Raw genomic sequence first — 19882 nt, forward strand, 5'->3', positions numbered from 1 at the left:
CAGCCAGGAGCAGAGCCCCTCCGGTGGCTGGGGGCAGTGCACTTACTGGGCCAGTGGGCAGGAGGGGAGCCCCAAGAGAGCCTAAGGCTTGAGCTCCCCATGTCTGGCAAACTCCCTCCTTTGGGACCACTCAGGACCTGAGAGTGCTGGATTAGGGAGGGCCAACCTGTAGTGAAAAAAATACATAATTTACTACATTAAAGGCTTACCGAACCCAACTCAGAAATATTTTTCTGCACAGAACTAATCAGTTTATTGATTTTCTTTCTGATATACAGCTACAACACAAACCCATACATAATTTTTATAAGACATGATGTCAGCACCAGCCTCTGTAGAGAATTTAAATAAACAGTGAACTTAACCTCAAACTAAGGCTGAGTCTACACTGGAAGTTTAGGTTGAACTTAGCCACATTAGGTAGATTTTCTAAACATCCATCAAGCCCATTCCATCACCACCAAGTCTATCCACAACAACAAGCCCATTCAGTTGACTTTAAGAACCAATGATTTTCACAAGGAGTAATGCTAAATTTGACGTTGCATGGTTAACTTTAGGGTAGTACAGACACAACACTGTGAAAGTCAACACTTCTGGCCTCTGGGAGGTGTCCCATCATGCCTCATTGTTCTTTCAACTCTGATGCTCTCTGGCTACCCAGGAAAAGCCCCAGCAAAATATGAATTTCCTATGTGGCCAGCGTGGCAAGCAGACCTCAAAGCAGGCAGCACACCTCAGCAGCACACCTGAACACAAATGCCCAGGATTGCAAACAAACACCATCATGCAGGATATCCTGGAACTCACTGCTGTGCAGGGAGAGGAATCTTTCCTTACTGAACTATGAACCAGTGTGGCGGGGTAGCCCCACCACCCCCGGAAACCGCCGCGGTCTGGTGGCAACCCGGGGGCAGAGCCAGGGCCGTACCAGGACAGGAAGCCCCGGCCGAGTCAGGACGGGCGATAGCGGGACCTGGACGCAAGGACGCTGGGGAGGGCGGGCGCCCGCTCGGGACTGTGCCGGGGGTGACGTCATCGGCGCGCCCCGGGTGCAGGACGCAGGCTGATGACGTAGGGCGGGCCGTCATCTCCCCGCGCCCAGCGGGGGATTTAAAAATGGATTCCGGGCCAGGGGAAGGGGAAGGCCTGAGGAGGAAAGGAGTGGCTCCGGCGGAGACGGAGAGGACTGGGTACTGGCGGCCCTGAGTGCAGTTTAACCCAGGGGGCCAGGGCTAGAGGTAGACTCTGGCTGGGGGAAAGAAGCGGCCCAGGGCGGGGCCGAGGAACCCGTAAGCGGGGGAGTTTAGGTTTCCCAGACCCCCCCCCCTCCCCGTTTTGAGTGAGGACAGGCGTCCTGACTCTAGGGCCCTGGGTCAGGGTCTGGAGAGAGGGCGGGCCCGGACCCCCTCACCCCTCCCCCCCAACCAGCCTGATAGGCTGCTGCGTGGCCTGGGCCTTAAGCGGCGCAACGAGACCAGGCACAATCAGCATTATATTGGGACAAGAGGGGCGACCAGGGAGGAGGATTGTCAAGGGGAGGGGGTCCCCCCCCCCTTTCCGCTGGGGCGTCCTACAACCAGTAAAAGAAACTTAGATATGTATGCCAAGATTGCAAAGGGCATGGAGGAGAAAGGATTAGAGAGGTTAAAATGTGTTTACTTCAATAAATGTGTAACTGCTGAAACTTTTAGCAATGGAGGGGTGGGGGGGAGTCGGATCCCCAAGAGCTGGTATACGCAGGAGCCAGCTTTTAAGCCGGTTCCTCATGCGCACCAGCTCCTACCTGCTCCCTGTGCTGCTGTCTCTGACACAAAGGCAGCAGTGTGGGAAAGCACCTCCGTGGGAGCCAGTACGTGCAGGGAGCCAACTTATGAGCTGGCTCCCCATCCATACCAGATCTATCGGAGAGAATCCCGAGGATAGAAAAACAGTGTGAAGAACCTGTGGTTGAAGTTCCCATTAGTGATCTATTGTGAAATGGTGACTGAGGGTATCTGTTGTTGTGTTCTTGACTTCAGGCAGATAGGACACTACTAGACTGCTGTTGTTGTGGATGCACTATTTGCATAGACAAATAGCCTCCACACAAAGGGTGCAGGAGCGAGCGCCCCCTTGATGATTGATATAGAACATAATGGTAACATTGTTGGTAAGGATATGGGGGGGGAAATATGTATGAAGATCATGTACTCATGTTCTACACATTTGAGAGAATGTCTATGAGAGAGTGCATCTGTTCAAGAACTCTTCCTAAATGGTGAGAGGTAGCATCCCCAAATTTGGTATACAGCTTCCTTTTAATGTAAAGCAAGGTAAGGGTTTATTGTGCCAGGAAAATGGGATGTGCCCAGAATGGGATTGCTTCAAACCTAAGAGTAAGTGGGGTATCTTAGTGGGAGGCTTATGTCGGTGGTGCAAGGGATTGGATCAGCAGCACATACTACAGCAAGGATTCTAGGCCCACAGGAAAGTGTGGAAAATTACATGCCTAAAAGATGCTGTGGACTGATTGTCATCTCTCAGATAGTTCCTCAGGGCTGTGTAAGTTACATCAGGGGCTATACGGGATCCTACAGGAGTCGAGAATTAGAAGGGCAGAAAGGTGACGTAAGCCATTTTTGTTCCTATTCCTTGGATTTCACCTTCAGAACTTTATTTTGAAATGAAAAATAGCCAACAATGATGGGACGTCACAAATACAGGGCCTAATTCTTCACTGTCTTTCATCTTGTGTAGTCACTTACTCTTTAGTAAAGTGAGAGCAAAATGCTATCAGGTCTGACTGATTGCTTTTTGCCCTCTCTTTGCACAGACATAAGTGGTGACACAAAGTGCACTGAAATTAAGTATCTGGCACAGCCTGTTTATCCAAGACAGCAAGTATATAGCTGAAAAAAATGATGTAACAGTGTTTGTAAATTTTGGAGGAAGCATTTCATACAGTAGCAGGATCCAATTTTTTCAGCTTGAAGGCAAAGGATACTATTTCAAGAAGGTCAAGGGGCCACAGTCAGCGCTTTTGTGCAAATTCTTTGTCTTGTTCCTCTTCCTTTGCACCATTCATGTCACATAAAGAGAGTAGAACCAACACCAAGTCCCCACCTGGGAGTTAACCAAGCATGAGTGAGAACTCTCCTCCCCCCATAAATACAGAGCTCTTATAGCTAGCCCCTATGCCTCCCTTTCTGCAGTACATGACAAAAGTAGGGAGGAGCAGTAGTGGAAATGGACTGCATTTCAACTATCCCAACCTGGTGAAAAGTCCTTTGGGGACCATGGACAGCTGATGGGATGGGGAAAAGAATAAAGGAACAGTAGGCTGTCAGCTTCATCTCCTGCTTCCCTTGCTTGAGCTTCCCAGCGAGCTGCTTGCATGAAGGGAACTGTTCTTTCCTTGACACTCACATAGGCTCAGGCAGTCAGCAAAGCACTTATCCTTGCTGACAGAGGATTTTACAACTTAGCAGGCAAAGGAGGAACTAATGCTACTCCGGCCTCCCTCTACTGTGATGGAGAAGGACAGCTAGTGAGCAATGGGAACAAGGGAAGAGACAATATTAGCCACTGCCCATAGTGCTTACGAACAGCACGGTCGCAATGTAACTCAGTGGGGTCCACCTTACAAACATTTCAAGTTACAGCCAAGAGTTTGGTCTGTAACTCTTTTGTAACTCGGGAACTGGCTGTACTTCAGTTTAGAAATTGAAGGGCATAGTGCAGAGAACACACTTTCATACAAATTTTCTTCCTAACAGAATTGCTCTCAAGGGCTGCAGTTGAAGCCTCAAATGGTCTTTGAACTACAGATTGGAGATCACTAGGGTGTGCATACTCAGAGCACAAGATAAAACTCTGAGAAAAGTGTTAGTAGTTTATACAGGAAGAGTAAAATATAAATGATATTTTACAAAAGTTGCTCAGAATATGAAGCAACTGCAGAAATTTCCTTTCTTGGGCATAGCTGTCCTCTATATTCCAAACTGATGAACTCTGAGTAAAACAAACTAAATAATAGCTCAAGGTATAAGTAATGACACAAAGTGTCATTTAAGCTCATCCAAGTGGCTGTAGAAAGTTGGAGAAATGGAACAAACAATAATAAGCTCTAAAGAAAAAATAAATAAAATAAAAGCAATGAACTTTTAACTACTCAGTAGATGAAACCATCATAGGAGCTGCTTTAGAAAATCATTCTTAAAACAAGAACTGATTCAACTGTTTTTCACTTTACTACACAAAATACAAACAGTATTGAGGTAAAGTCATTAATGGCCATGCTGGAGCAATAATTCAGTGAGACAATAAAACCCAACAAATTACTGCACAGGAGAGAAAAACTGCACTGCTGACTCTCAACTCACAGGACAAAATAATGTTTGCTGCTTGACACCTTGGTCCCCATTAAACCCATGTGCAAAACGGGCAGCAATCCATTTGAAGAATTATTGTATGTATTACTAACCATGTCAATATTTACATTACATTAACTTGTTCACAACTGATCATTTAAAATTCATTCTTATGATTCAATATATGATTAATGGTTATATTTCCCTTCTCCCAGTTCAATTTTCCTTGATGAAATATCTGGCTTTTGAAGAAAACTCTCATTTTTTAAGACCAATGCCAAATTTTTAAAATTCCCCAAACCAATTAATCATTTCCCTTCTTGCCAAGAAATGACTAGGAATACAAATACACAGATCTAATATATTTTTAAAAATCAGTCATTTATTAAAGTAGACTAAAAATGTGTCTGACTTAGCAGGGCACATAGCAGTAAGCTGACCATTTATAAAGAAGGTGGCTCAAAATTTAAAAGCAACATTATATCCTTCAGAATTAACAGCTGTCGTGACCACGGTGGTTTTTTATAGATATTTTTCCCATGAACAAAAATCATGGTGTTATGGAGCAGACTGGCATAAAATTTAAGGAGGAATTGAATAGTGTAAAGAGAGGAAGCCCTAGTTACCCACCGGACAGGAAGAAATCACAGAGCTTCACATGCTCTTGGGAAGGACCGAGCTCTCCAGTGGCAAGATACAACCATCATACTATGTTACCACGGTGCATTTCCTGCACGAGGAATTACAAATGTCACATTTTATGTGCCTTAGATTTGATTACAGCATCACCATTCATACCAAAATACGTAAGGGTTCGCCTGTATACAATTTTTTTTTTCAAACTCTTCTAGGACTAGTTTGTAAAAGTTAATTCTGGGCTGAAATTTGCTTTGCAAACATATGAAAGAGCAAAAGAAAACAAAAAAAATATGTTTGGCAGTTTCTAAGGTGAAATTTTAGTTTGTTCTTTGAACAGTCCTTAAAAAATGATTTAGCTGTTCTTTGCAGCCCTGAGTCCAGATTGTGGCTTAATCACTCATGCCATAAAATATAGTTTTATAAGAACAAATTAATATTTCTTTGTAGAAAGAAGTTATTGGTAGAGATCATTTACAAAATCCCCTAATTATGTAATTATATGATAGGCTGTAATAACTCTCAAGGATATTAAGCCAAGCAAAAAACCTATACAGTTAAGGACCTGATTAAAATTAGCAAATTGAAAGAAATATGTAAGTAATCTTCTCTTTCCATGATAAAGTTCATTTTCAGTGATGAGAAGTTGATTTAGACATTTTAATCTTCAACCGTCTAAGTTACGGTGAACATAAGTAAGGCCATTAATTAATGTTACCTTAAAACTATTTTTGTGCTTTTATATATGGTATGCTTTGGACAAAAATCCAAACTATGATTCATAAGATTCTCACTACTATATGCTCACAATATTTACTATGTAGTATAGTACCTGAAACATGGGTTCAAAATTTAGATGATATGCCACTGAAAGAGCAGAAACCCTTATTTTATTAAAATGTCACTCAAATGCAATGATTTTCTCATATCTTTTATTTCAAATTATAATAATTATAAAATAGGCAAAAGAAGTAAATTTCCATACAAGTTACAGGTGATTTTCTTGATTTACACATCTCATATGGAATCCACTAGAATGAAGTAAAGTGACTCAAACAAATATTGGCTACATTTCTTACATATTCTCCTGTAAAATAATTGCCGTTCTATAATTACCATCTGCTTCATTTCTGATCACTTGTAAATAATGGAAAACACTGATAGATTTTCCTTTCAAAATCAAGTGTGCCAGCTACTATAATATCATCTACAACTCACCTCAGCCACCTGCTGTGTCTCCATTATCTGCTGAGCCAGCACCTCCATATTGGTTGCCATGGTGAAGCAAGATCATTAGAGAACCTGTTTGAAAAGATGCCAGCAACTTCCATCAGGCACAGAAAATTAGACTTTTGTCACTGTTATTAAGTAAAATTAAATATGCGGTGAGACTTCATATGAGTTTACACCACTGTCAAATATATCTAACAAATAAAAAAGCAGTACACATTTTCACTGCAAAAATGGGAATACTGTTTTCAAGATACAGATCTTCTAAAATTATAAGCAAAAATATTTGTTTACTTTGTAAAACTTAACAAATCTTTGTAACTCCACCATTTAATAACTGGCAATTAAGAGAGCTCCATTTAAAAAGGGGACAGGGCACATTTTAACTTCCACTAATGGTTTGATTTGGAGAATTCACAGTTCTTAAAAAAAGTTTTCATTAATTCCTAGTTAGTGAGGCGATGAAAAAAATTATACTAAAATGAACAACTTATGTCATGCTCTGCTGGACAATGATGTGGCTACTAGAGAAAGGTATTTGAACACATACTTATTGAACCCTTTTGCCAGACTACCATTATCACATTTTTTTTTGTCAAAATCCTGCATTGGTAGGGAAACGGCCTACAATATCTTACATATCTTCTTACTTTTTAACTTCTATGCTATATTTTATAAAGATACTAGGATATCATCATAACTATGGGAAGGAAACTCTGTAAAGGAATTACTTCCTAGGACTGGTTAATATAACTGCAAGTTAATTCTCTGCCACAAATAAAAACAAGATGCAGCTTTTTGAAAGACCAAAGTTCCTAAAGATGTGTTCATCATGCACTTTTGCCTACCATCTCATGCGGATATTGGTGAAATGGCCTTTGTGATCCACCAGCACCTGCAACACCATTGAGAAGTACCCATTGCAGTTTATGTATTCTTTGGCAAGGTAGTCTGGTTCCAAGATAGGAATATGTATATCATCTATCGTCCCACCAGTTAGAGAACCCTATTGAGGCAAAGCCATTCACTATGTCCTGTATGTTTCCCAGAGTCACTATCCTTCCTACAGAAGGATATTAATTGCCTTGGCTACTTGAATCACAGCAACTCCCACTGTTCATCTACCAACTCCAGACTGATTCCCAACTGACCGGTAATTATCTGACATTACAGCTGTGTCTACACTGGCAAGGTTTTTCCGGAAAATCATTTGATTTTCTGGGAAAACTTGCCAGCTGTCTACACTGGCTGCTTGAATTTCCGGAAAAGCACTAACGATCTAATGTAAAATCATCAGTGCTTTTCCGGAAAAACTATGCTGCTCCCGTTTGGGCAAAAGTCTTTTTCCGAAAGACTTTTGCCCGAAAGGGCCAGTGTAGACAGCATGGTAGTGTTTTCTGCAAAAAAGCCCCGATCGCGAAAATGGCGATCGGGGCTTTTTTGCGGAAAAGCGCGTCTAGATTGGCCACGGACGCTTTTCCAGAAAAGCGTCCTGCCAATCTAGAAGTGCTTTTCTGAAAATGCTTTTAACGGAAAACTTTTCCGTTAAAAGCATTTTCGGAAAATCATGCCAGTGTAGACGTAGCCTACAAGTTTCCGCATGGCTATTGCCACTTTCTTCTTAATATAGAGTAGGTCTCATTCTGGTATTTCTGCACTTTAGAGAATGGGAAAACAATTGGCAAAGTTCAGTGAAAGTGGCCTTATGCATGCAAAAATATTTCAGCCACTGGTCATCATCCAATAGCTGCATAATTATGTGGACCCACTAGTCTGTGCTTGACTCACGGGACCAGAACCTGCATTCTACTGTGTCAACAGGATTGTGTGCCGCCAACATGTGCCTGTTGTTCCACTTGATGGTTTCATACACTTCTGTCTCTGTGGCCTCCTCTCATTCTTCCTCACTCCAGTGGCTCCTGGCTAGTCTCTGGACATACTGTAGAATAATTAATGAAGTATTTGCAATACTTGTCAAAGCAGTTTGAAGCTGAGCAGGGTACAAGCTTGCCATGCTATGGTGTCTGCATGGACAACCAGGGGTGAAAAAGGTGTGAAAAAACTGTTTACTGTTGCTTTCAAGCATGGGAGAGGGGGAAGGAGGAGAGGAGTGCATTATGGGATGCTGATGACATTTACCCAGTACCACTTGCTGTAATATTTTTGTCCCATCACCCTTGCAGGAGGAATAACGGTAGTTCGAATTAGGAGCTTTTTCGAACTACCTAGTCCGTGCCGCGTGTAGCCGCGGGCAGGTAGTTCGAACTATGGGGCATTTAAAAATGGCGGCACCCAGGAACATGCAAAAGAAGCCCGGGATATTTAAATCCTGGGCTTCATTTGCAAGTTCGAATGCCTGCATACCCCGAGAGGCTCTGGGTGACAGACCCATACTCTCCTATAGATAACCACCTAACCTCAGGAAGATTCTTACCAACAACCACAGGACATACCACATTAATACCAACCCTGTAACCTTCCCTTGCAACAAACCCCGTTGCCAACTTTGTTCACATATTTACTCCGGTGACACCATCACTGGACTTAACCATGTCAGTTATATGATCAAAGACACATATTCCTGTTCATCTAGAAATATAATTTATGCCATCATGTGCCAACAGTGTCCTTCTGCTATGTATATTGATTGGACAGACTTCTCAGAAACTTCGTCAAAGAATTAATGCCCACAAATCAGACATCTTCACAAGGAAAAACCTGTCAGTTTGCATTACAGCATACCTGGACAGAGTTTTAACGACCTTACTACGTGCATCTTACTTCAAAAAGACTTTAACACCAGATTACAGAGAGAAACTTCAGAACTTTCATTCATGCTTAAATTTGACACTTTACGAATGGGCCTTAACAAAGATGCTAATTACCTTACACATCATAAAGACACCTTTCCCACTTATCACCCCCATTAGTCATTCATTGACTTATAAACAGCTATTCCCTCCCTCCCTCTCCCTCGCCCCACCTTCTGTTCTAAATCTGATTTGTCAGTTTAATAATGTGTTCACTTTTTTCCTTGTATTCCTTTGATACAGTAGACTTCTGATAATCCGGCACCCTTGGGACCCAGGTGGTGCCGGATTATCAGAAATGCCGGACTATCAGGAGGTACTCTGGCAGGGGCGGGTCTCGTCGAAGGAGAAGTGGAGGAGGGGGTGGGGGTGTGCCAAACCCTCCCTCCTGCTGCAGGGAGGCAGAGCCTGCGAGCGGAAGAGGAGAGGCCGTGACAGGCAGGCAGCCGCATTTAGGATGTTCTGGTCAGTTACAGTCACTCCGGCTGGATCCACAGCCGACACGCAATTAATGTAATTTCCTCTCTACTGCCGGTAGGAGGGGGGCAGGGGAAGGTAGGGGTTGGTGGGAGAGGGGAAGGGAGAGGAGGAGGGGACGAGGGTGTGCCAAAGCAGCCGCTTTCAGGACGTTCTGGTCAGTTACAGTCACTCCGGCTGGATCAACAGCCGACACACAGTTAATGTAATTTTCCTCTCTACTGCCGGGAGGGGGGGGCAGGGGAAGATAGGGGTCAGTGGGAGAGGGGGAGGGAAAGGAAGAGGGGTCTCCCACTGACCCCTACCTTCCCCTGCCCCCCCCTCCCAGCAGTAGAGAGGAAAATTACATTAACTGCGTGTCGGCTGTGGATCCAGCCGGAGTGACTGTAACTGACCAGAACGTCCTGAAAGCGGCTGCTTTGGCACACCCTCGCCCCCTCCTCCTCTCCCTTCCCCTCTCCCACCAACCCCTACCTTCCCCTGCCCCCCCCCCCCCCCCCCCCCGGCAGTAGAGAGGAAAATTACATTAACTGCGTGTCGGCTGTTGATCCAGCCGGAGTGACTGTAACTGACCAGAACGTCCTGAATGCGTCTGCTTTGGCACACCTTCGCCCCCTCCTGCTCCCCCTCTCCCACCGACCCCTACCTTCCCCTGGCCCCCCCCCTCCCGGCAGTAGAGAGGAAAGTTACATTAACTGCGTGTTGGCTGTGGATCCAGCCGCAGTTAATCAATTACTCTAACAACTTGAAGCAGCTGCCGGAGCACTTCCGGGTTGCAGTTGGTGCCGGACCATCAGGTGTACCGGACCACTGGATGCCGGACCACCGGAGTTTTACTGTATATATGGTCATGCCAATTCTCTTTCAGAATATGATCTGAGGAAGTGGGTCTGGCCCACGAAAGCTCATCACCTATTAAACCATTGTGTTAGTCTTTGAAGTGCTACATAGTTTTTCTTTTTGTTTTAGCAATATCAGACTAACACAGCTACCTCTCTACTACTATTTAACAAATTGGAGGAATTGGAAATGGATATTTAAGGAAGGAGAGATATGTTCCAGTTTTCCAGTAATATTTATACTATGTTTTTACAGACAATTATTATGTACCTTAGTCAAGCATAAAATTGACTACTAGTAATAAAAGTCCCTGGCAGAACATGACAACTAAGAATGTGAAAATAAACATTTCTGATTTTTCATCTTCAGTCATATTGGAGAAGGTCATGACCTTAATTTTAGTGGACTCTTCCTGGTTATTAAAGCAATTCAATTCCTCAAACTAGATGCCAGACACTATGTGGAACAGTGGTGACAAGTCAATTACTATCCCAACAGAAGATAACACCTTTTTGTAACTGCATATCCATATTTACAGTATGAATTATAAATTTTTTTGCATCAGTTTATTATAGTATTATGAGTTTGAATCGTAAGTAATGTGATGAATTATATTCCAGTGTAGCTAGCTAATATGTCAGTGTGACAGACTGCTGGCTAAGCCAGAGCTCTGCTACCGTAGCCTGACTAAGGGAAAACAGCTGAGTAAGCCCAGGCCTGCAGGGCTATCAGAAGCAGCTGTGGGCCTCACAGAAGGAGAGCTATATAAGGCGGAGGAAGCAAGCCACAGGGGGAAGAAGGAGTGGCATAGTTTGTGCCCAGGTAGAGAGATGAGCTGGCTAACTTCTAGTACCTAGAAGGGAGTGGGAAGTTACAATAAAAGGCATGGGTGACTGCACCAGATGGCTTGTTGACTGATTTGTGGACTAGCCGATGGACCAGACCCAGGTGCCTGAGTGGGGACTCTGCCACATGTGGTACCAGGAGTGGGGTGCAGCACCAGCGAATGTGGTTGGTGGCCCAGAAATGGAGGAGACCTTGCAATGGCTGGTCAAGTAGCAAGAGAAAGTGCAGCAGGCCCTGCAAAGTTTTCAGCAGTCCCACCAGGCAGAGAGACATGCTTTGCTAACCTGGCAGGCAGAGCAGCAGCAAGCCTGCAGGAATTTATAAAAGAGCAGAGCAAAGTGCAGCAGCAGCAACTCCTGAAAAACTGGCGAGTCCTGGGGAAGAGGATGGTACCCGGCCGCCAGGCCTGGGACTCTAAAATGGAGCCAGCAGATGACCTGGATTCATTTTTGAGGACATTTGGGTGGGCAGCCATGGATGCTAGATAGGATGGCCTACCTGGGCCCTGCATCTGGCTCCCTACCTGGCAGGAGAGGCTCAAGCGGCCTATGTGGCCTTGGAGGATGACCAAGCCCATAGTTATGAGGCAGTAAGAGCAGCCCTTTTGGACCAGGTGGGTCTGTCCACAGAAAAGTACCAGCAGAAGAAATTTGTCAGCTTGATGGACCGCAGATGTGAGGCCCAAAAGCTACTAGACTGGGCAACCCGTTGGCTGAGGCCAGAGGCACAGATGGTGCAAGAAATACTGGACTCGCTCATTCTCGAGCAGTTGCCTCAAGCCCCTCGGGAGAGTGTCTGTGTGGGTTAGGTGCCACCAGCCTGACACACTTAATGCAGCGGTTAGGTTGGTGGAGAAGTATGTAGAGGCAAAGGTTCCCCGGAGAGAAGGCCAACCCTCTAGGGACAAGGAATCAGGGAGAAAGCCAGAGGAGCCCCTTTCTGAGAGGTCCAGAGAGGAGGGAGTCACCTCGAGGAGCAACTGTGGGGGCTGGCACTATGACCAGCTGGCAATGTGGGATGCCAGGGCATAGAAAGCAGGACTGCCTGGACCGTATGGATTGTGGACATGTGGGGTTCTGCAGGGTGATTCAGATCAGAGGACCTGACAGGAGGCAGTGTCTGCCCACTGTCCAGATCCGGGTGAGGAGAAAGGCCCAGCGAGGGCTAATGGACTGCATCGGCCCACTCGCTCACACTGGATTCTCCCTGGAGTAAAGGTGGCACTAGAATGTGTCCATGGGGACAAGAGGTCCTGCCCAGGTGCCACTGGAACTGAGAGGCCGTTCCGGTGGAAGTGGGTGAGGGTAATGGACCAGTTACCGTATCCAATGGTGGTAGGTCAGGACTGGGACCAATCTGCCACAGAGAGCAAGAGGGGAGCCTCAAGGAAGGTCAAGAATTCCCCCAAGGGAGACAGAGGCATAGCCATTGGTGCTACAGGTGTGAGGAACTAGGTCACGTAGTTGGGTGGTATCCCAGTCCGGTAGGGACAGAAAGGTGGGAAGCAAGTCTGGTGGTAATGGGTAGCCCTTCTCCCTCTCAGGGAGATGAGGCACAAGTGGATTGCTGCCCAGAGCTGTCCCCAGAAGTAGAGACATCAATCCTGGTGGGGGAAGATAGTGCAGCACAAAGAGGAGACCAACCCTGATCTCCCCCTCCTCGCCCCTCCCCCCCCCCCCCCCAGTGCAGGTTAGAGCTGTATTGGAGGAAAGGCCACAACAAGGCTGCGGGTGGTGTGAACACCTGTGGGCAATGCCTGAAAAATTCGGGCCTGGCCCTTTCCACTGTGACTTTCATGGGGAGGGAATAAAAGAGCCCCCTGGAAAAGCTCCAAGGGAGGGTTTGTACACATGTGGGGATTTGCCCAGAAGGGAGACCCCCCCCTTAGTAAGGGCCAGAATGGCCCAGGGAGGGTGGAACCCCAGGGCAAGGAACAACTCCCCAAGGGAAAAAAAGGGGAAAAGCCAGCCCCAGGGGCAGAGTGTGTTAAGGAGAGGCAGGCCCAAACCTGACACTTCATAAGTGGGGAGGAGTGTGACAGACTGCTGGCGAAGCCAGAGCTCTGCCAGGGTAGCCTGGCTAAGGGGAAACAGCTGAGCAAGCCCAGACCTTCAGGGCTATCAGAAGCAGCTGTGGGCCTCACAGAAGGAAGGCTATATAAGGCAGAGGGAGGGCCGGAGGAAGAAAGGGGGGAAGGAGCCAGGGTGTGGCTCAGCATGCTCTCAGTTAGAGAGAGGAGCTGTCTAGACTGTAAACTTTGTACATAGCCGGTGGTGGGAACTTACAATAAAAGGGACGGGTGACTGCACCAGAAGGCTTGTCGACTGATTTGTGGACCAGCCGGTGTACCAGACCAAGGGGCCTGATCAGGGACTCTACCACAGTCAGCCATACAATATTATGCTGTAAATAGATTGTGGGATGGATTTAAATTTTCTGATGAAAAGAGAAACTCCTTAAATATACCAAACTATAACTGGTTATTTTAATGTTGTATTTACTGTGTATGCAAAAGTGAATGTGTTGATAGCATGAGGGCTTTGGGACCTGCTGATACAGGTTGGATATCCGTGGTCTGGCATGATTGGGACCAGTCAACAAAATCTGCTGGTCCAGGGGAGGGGTTCCCTTCCCCAAGCCAGCTGGCCCTCTGACTCTGTCCTCCAACCCCCACACATTATGGCTGCCAATCCCAGCCCCAGACTGCCTTTGGTGGCCAGGACTCTCTGGCTCTGGCCCATGCTGCTGCATGCAGCCACGTTTCCCCAGCCCCGCACTGCCATGGGTGGCTGGACTTCTCTGGCCCCTAGTTCTGCAATTTCCCAGCTCCACCCTGATGCGTGCTGCTGGGATTCTCTGGTTCCTGGCCAAGCACTGCCCCCGGCTACTGGCCCTCCTGCCTTTAGGCTCTCTGGTTCAGGAGCATCCGAGGTCTTGTCGGACCATGGATGTTGCTGGATCAGAGAGTACCAGTTGTCAGAGGTTGCAACCTGCACTATGAAATAGATGACAGTTGTTTGCAACAGTTGCAGTAGGGATGTTAAATTTAGATTAATCAACTAATCAGAGTTGGAATTTCCATCGATTAGTCGATAAGGGCACTTCTGCTTTGAAATGTAGCAAGAGTCTGCCAGGTTGTTGCTACATTTCAAAGGCGGAAGTGCCACACGACTGAAACACTGTATACAACCTGGTGCCAACAGGAGACTTAGGGTCCCCCACTGGCCCCAGGTTCCATGCCATGCTTCCACTTTGCAATGTACAAGTGCCCTGGTGGAGACTCCTGTACATTTCAAAGGCCAAATGCTTCCACTACACCCCTGCCTCCTCCCACAGAGCTTTTAAACTGGCTCCCCCAGCACCCCGTTTTCTTCTCCCTTCCTTGCTGCTTCTTTCTGATAGAGGCAGCAAGGGGTTGGGGAAAGAGACTAGCCAACTAGTTGATTAGCTGCTAACAGCCCTAAGTTACAGCTGAATATTGTGAAGCAGTAAGCTCAAAGAACAAATCTGTTTCAGCACCATTTTGTGTAAACACTGTTCAAGCCTGGTGAGCATGGTCTATCAATGGTTAGCTGAAACAGCTGACTAAAGTTTGCCCTTTCCAACACATTTCAAATGAAGCCATGGCCTCATTAAAGTCTATGGAAGCTTTCCACTGACTTCAATGGCACCATGATTTCATAGTTCATCTTCAAATTCAGAATGTAAAAATGTCTGGCCCAGCATCATTCTGCCACTCCCCACATGCACTGGCTCCTGTCTGCTGCTGCTTCCCTCCCTGCGCTGCTACCTCTGTATCAGAGGAAGGGGGCTTCATATAACCATTAAGATTAATCGATGAACCCAGACTCATTGGTTCATGTAAATGGGTACACAAAAAGGAGGGCATGAACTCTTTGGGAGATCAAATAAGCCATCAAGACAGATTCAGACCCAGAGAGACTGGGTGATTTTTTTTTTTTTTTTTGAGGGGAGAAGACTGACATGTCAGTTATTCTGATATAACACTGTTGCATAGGCATAGCCTTCAAGTCCTGGGCTTCACAACATCCTCAGGCAAGGAGGATTTCTTTAGCTCAGGAATAATAAATATCATATTTTGTTTAGTTTAGTTCTGTAACAAAAATGAAAGATGGTTTGAATACCAGACAAGGTCTCGTGGGCTTGGTTTTGTTTCAAGGGATGCAATTTCCCTCCTCCTCTCTTCTCTCCCGTTGTTTTTTTAACCATATAGTGGAGATTCTGGTGCTGCTGTATTTAATAAAAATTATATCTGCTAAATAAAACAAGTAATCAGGAACTGTATACACTGAATAAAAGGTCACTTATTTTCTATCTACACCTTCTTCCTTTTATCTTCCCAGTCTACAGTTGTGACACCCTTCATTGTGACAGATCCCACCTTGCTTTGCAAAATACTTCTATACAACACTGTAACACCCTCTCCACAGAACTGAAAGAAACAGCCAATTTATTACACAGCAAAGAACATAGGTTGGCCAAGGCACTGGTGTAAAATTTGTTCTACCAAAAAGGCAACAAAATCATTACTCTGAGAAGAAAGCAATCACAAGCTCTGAGGTGAAATACTCTTCATTTATTGCACTGGGGCGAAGTGAAGCTGTGTCATTTCGGGAAGGTACAACCAAGTCCAGCAATGCTGGGATCTGAGCCTATAGGTCCCAAGGAATCAAACACACTATCAAAGTTCTTCTCAGTTAGGGGAAACCCGATTACAGCGTGTCCGGGAATACTACAGGAGTCAGGTAAACTGACTACTTGGCGCAGGAAGGAAATAAAAATCCTATGGCCAGGTTGCAGTGCAGGACCCAGGGAAAGGACAATTAGCGAGGGAAAGGCCAACGCTGTAAACCCAGGCTAACATCTCAACGCCAGGCTCGGCAGGAGCGGTCCGTGGATAACAACCCCGCATCCCAGAAGCACTTCAGCCAACTGCGCCTCAGGATCCAAGTGTTGAGCCAGCCCCACATGCTGCCTGGCTCCTAGGAGCCCAGGAGACCCAGCTCGCAGCAAGCGCCATAGACCTCCTCCCGCACTGATGACCGCAGCTCCAGCGCCGCCGGTCACTACACTCTGTGCCCCGAGACCAATGGGCGCCGCGCTCCCAGCCCTTCCCACGCCCCCTGGCGTGAGAGCCGCACAGAGCAATTTTTCTCTGAACCCAACAGGAAACCCCGCCCCCTGATCTAACCAATCGGCACAAGTTAAGGCGAAAAGGCCCGCCCCCAAGGAGCGGATTGGTTAACGGGTATGCCCGTTAGGCCGCTTAGCCCGCCTCCCGTCTAAGAAGAAAAACACTCGAGGGACACCGCGGAAAAACACAAGATGGCGGTGCTGGCTGACAGCCAAGTCCCAGGCGGAGCCGACGCCATTAGACCCCCCCCTTTCCCTCCGGTGTGAGCTCTGTCGAGTTCCGAAGGGCCCGGCCCTGCCATGGGGGAGCGGCCGGTAAGATGGCGGCGGTCCCGGCCCCGTATGCAAAGTACCCACCGCCCCCTCCCCTCCGCCCTCCCGGTGGCAAAGGTAAAAGGGTCGGGTTCAAGCCGCCGCCTCCGCCCGCTCAGACTCCATCTTCCCTGTGTGTGGCCAGGGTTCCTCCGCGCCGTGGCCAGACCCCTTCTCCCGCAGCCCGCCCGGAAAGCACGCTGCTCGCCCGCATGCCGGACCGACTCGGAACCTAGGCGGGCCGGACCCCGCCAAGCGGCTCCGAAGCGGACTCGGACTCGATCGGCCCAGCTATTCCCAGAGACCCTTTCCCGAAGCGGCCTGCGAGCCCAGCCAGGCCTAGGCACGGTCGGCGCTCAACTACCACGGGCCCCCGGAGGCCGAACAAGGGGCCCGCAGGGCTGGACTCTGGCCGTTTAAACCGGGCGTTCTCTTTTCCCTTGGAGCGGCTTGGCCCGACTCCATTCCCGCCGCCCGGCCCGTTACGATCAGCCAGCGCGGGGTATTTTTATTTAGTAAAAACATTTACCTCAGACTTTGGCGCCAAATGTGCCCCGACGGTGACCCGGGTCCGACCGGGCCTGTTGGGCAGCGGTGCCAGGCGACGGCCCGGAGAGGGCGGGGGGAGGGGTGCTCGGGTTAGTATTATTTGTTATGGGGGGGGGGGGTTGTTTTGGTTTTGCGCCGTGCCCCTGTGAAAGGTCAGAGTTCGTGACCCCGCCTGCCGCTGCTGCCGCCTGGGAGCGTTTCCCCGCTTCCTCTTCCCAGCCCCACGCCGGCCACGGCCCCCTCCTCCATCCTCGCGGGGCGGGGCCGGGGGACGGCAGCGGCGGGGAGGGGCTACCTGAGTGCCTGGATGGAACGCTCACACACCAGCGTTCCAGCCGGCCCCGGGGGCAGGAACGGCGCTTTCCCGCCACCGTCCCTTACCTTCGCCCCCGGCATTGCTGGGACGATGCTGTGCTGCTGGAGCTCAGACTGGAAAACTGTGCGGCCTCCTTTTGTCTCTTAGTGAGGGGAGAGTGAGCAGACGCGTTTATTCCCCTCCCCCGAAGTTATTGTGGTAGGGAGAGGTCACAGAAGATAGCTTAGACATGGAGATTACTCTCCTCCAAACCTTATTACTTTACTGTGAGGAGAAACCCTTTATCCCAGTCAAGTTCTGTGGTCAGTCATTGTTTTCCTCCTGACCCGTGAGGCTTGTGTATAATCTTCTACTTTGAGGTAATTGCCTTTTAATTTAAGGTCGGTTATGTGTAAAGTCTGTGTGGATGCTCCTCAAAGCTTTACCCTGTGGCTTATACACAGGAATTAGAGGTGTGACTGCAGCATGGGTAGATGTACTCAAAATAACTTGAGTCTAGGGCAGGGGTGGGCAATAAAAAGGCAGAGGACCTCCAGGGTTAGTCCCTGCTGGGCTGCTGCTATAGTTACTGCACCTCTAGGTATTGGTGATTGCAGCTCTCATTGGCCACAAATCACCATTCCCAGCCAATGTGAGTGCCAGGAACTAACCCCATCAGTCTGGATCTAGCCTGTGGTCCGGTATTTGCCCACCACTGGTCTAGGGCAGTATACTAGGTATTTATGTCAGTATAACTTTGCTGCCCAGGAGTATGAAAAATCCACACTCCTGAGTGACACAGTTAAACTGACCTAACCCACAGAGCAATATTCCCACTAATCTTTTTAATTGGTGTGTGGATTTTTTTCCATCCATGTGCGGAATAACTTTTATATGCAAAGTATGTGCACATGTACACCATTGGAAACCTAAAGCTTAGTTGTGGGTGCACTGCTAATCACCTAGCTCGCATGTGAATTTCTCCTGAGGGGCAGCATAAGCACATAGCGAAATACTGCCCAGAGTAGACCACACTAAGTGGAAGGGAAAATTATTCCGTAAACCTAGCTTCTATCTCTGGGATAAATGGGTTATGTATGCTAACAGGAGAACTCCTCCCTTCTATGAAGGTAGTGTCTTCACTGACGCATTGTAGTATTTTTGCATAGACCAGCCTTAACAGCAGTATCACTTACAGTGAAACTGCAGCAGCACAAACTTCAGTGCAGACCGTATAAACCTGAAAGGAATGCTTGGTTCTGGTTAGTAAGATAGGTAGCCTGCACTGCAATTTGTGCTGTCATGGCTTCACTGCTGTTGGTACTCCTGCTTGCAACATTAAAACTAGCTGACATACATCTAAATGAGCATGAGTTAACTGTAGACATACTCCCATGATGTGTTTTCATCAGTAAAAATGTGCCATTACAATGAGATATTTATATTGGGAAATTATTTTTTTTACTAGTGAAAACAGTTGAAGGAGGTGCCCTGTGCTTTTAATCAGCATAGAGTTTGCTTATGAAACCTTCAAAGGCTATGTCTTGACAGCCAAAAAGGAGATTTTATAGTGAGTTCTCTTTTAAAATCCTAGTAGAGATAAGGCACAGGTAGTTTTTCTCTTCAGTGAAGAGGCCAATACTTGTAGAATCATGCGTCTCAGGCTAGACTCCTGGATTAATAGTTCACTCTTCTTCTGTTCACCAAGATTTTGGATGTCATAGCAGAAAGACATCTTGTGTATAGTAATGAATAAACATAAAGTAAAATCTTCAAAAAATAGCCAGTGTGTATTTAATTTATTTTTATAATAACTGGTGTGGAGAAGAATTATTTTTTTAAAGTGAACTTTTAAAATATGATTTATAGTTAACTACAAATCTAGAAGCTTACCTTTTAACATGTAAATATTCTATGTGAAGCTTAAAATCATTAGGACCTGGAGAAGATATTTAAGTATTTTTGTAAAAGGTATTTCAGATAAAATCAGATAATAGAACTAGACTTAAGAGTAGAATATTAGTACTTAGTAAAACAAATATAGTGACTATTGTGGTTCTGCTTGTGCAAGTATGTATTGGTTGCTGTTTCTCCATTTAAATATCAGTCTTTCAAAAAATTTGGCCTTGGTTATGGAGAGAGGTATTTGTGAACTTTACAAGGGAGGCCTAGTTTGGAAAAGCCCTACCATTTCATAAATGTCATTTGATACAACTGGCATGTGGTTAGAAAGTGTTTTACCATTTCTGAAATGTACATTTATCACAATATTCAAGTGCTTCTCAAGTAAACTAAATTTGTCTGGAGGTTCTCTAGTGGACTCTTAGACTTCTTACATCACTATTTATACAAGTATCTGCTTCAAAATGGGTTGTCATTTT

The 19882-nt window shown here is 46.6% G+C and overlaps 1 protein-coding gene across 5 annotated transcripts in view; it reads right to left on the minus strand.

The window, feature by feature from the left end:
• Positions 1-17437, minus strand: part of NR2C2 (nuclear receptor subfamily 2 group C member 2) — a 79182-nt gene extending 61745 nt beyond the window's left edge. For 3 of the 5 annotated variants that reach the window (XM_075938755.1, XM_075938754.1, XM_075938759.1), the window contains exons 1-2: positions 17187-17437; positions 6207-6290 (exon numbers count right to left, since the gene is read on the minus strand). In XM_075938755.1, the coding sequence (XP_075794870.1) occupies positions 6207-6266 (60 nt within the window). In that variant the 5' untranslated portion in view covers positions 6267-6290; positions 17187-17437. Of the gene's footprint in view, positions 1-4982; positions 5083-6206; positions 6291-17186 lie in introns of all 5 variants that reach the window. The other 2 variants (XM_075938756.1, XM_075938758.1) reach the window with 2 other exon arrangements.
• Positions 17438-19882: the final 2445 nt, after the last annotated feature.

This window comes from Pelodiscus sinensis, chromosome 11 (assembly GCF_049634645.1).
Source record: "Pelodiscus sinensis isolate JC-2024 chromosome 11, ASM4963464v1, whole genome shotgun sequence".
Taxonomy (NCBI): Eukaryota; Metazoa; Chordata; order Testudines; family Trionychidae; genus Pelodiscus; species Pelodiscus sinensis.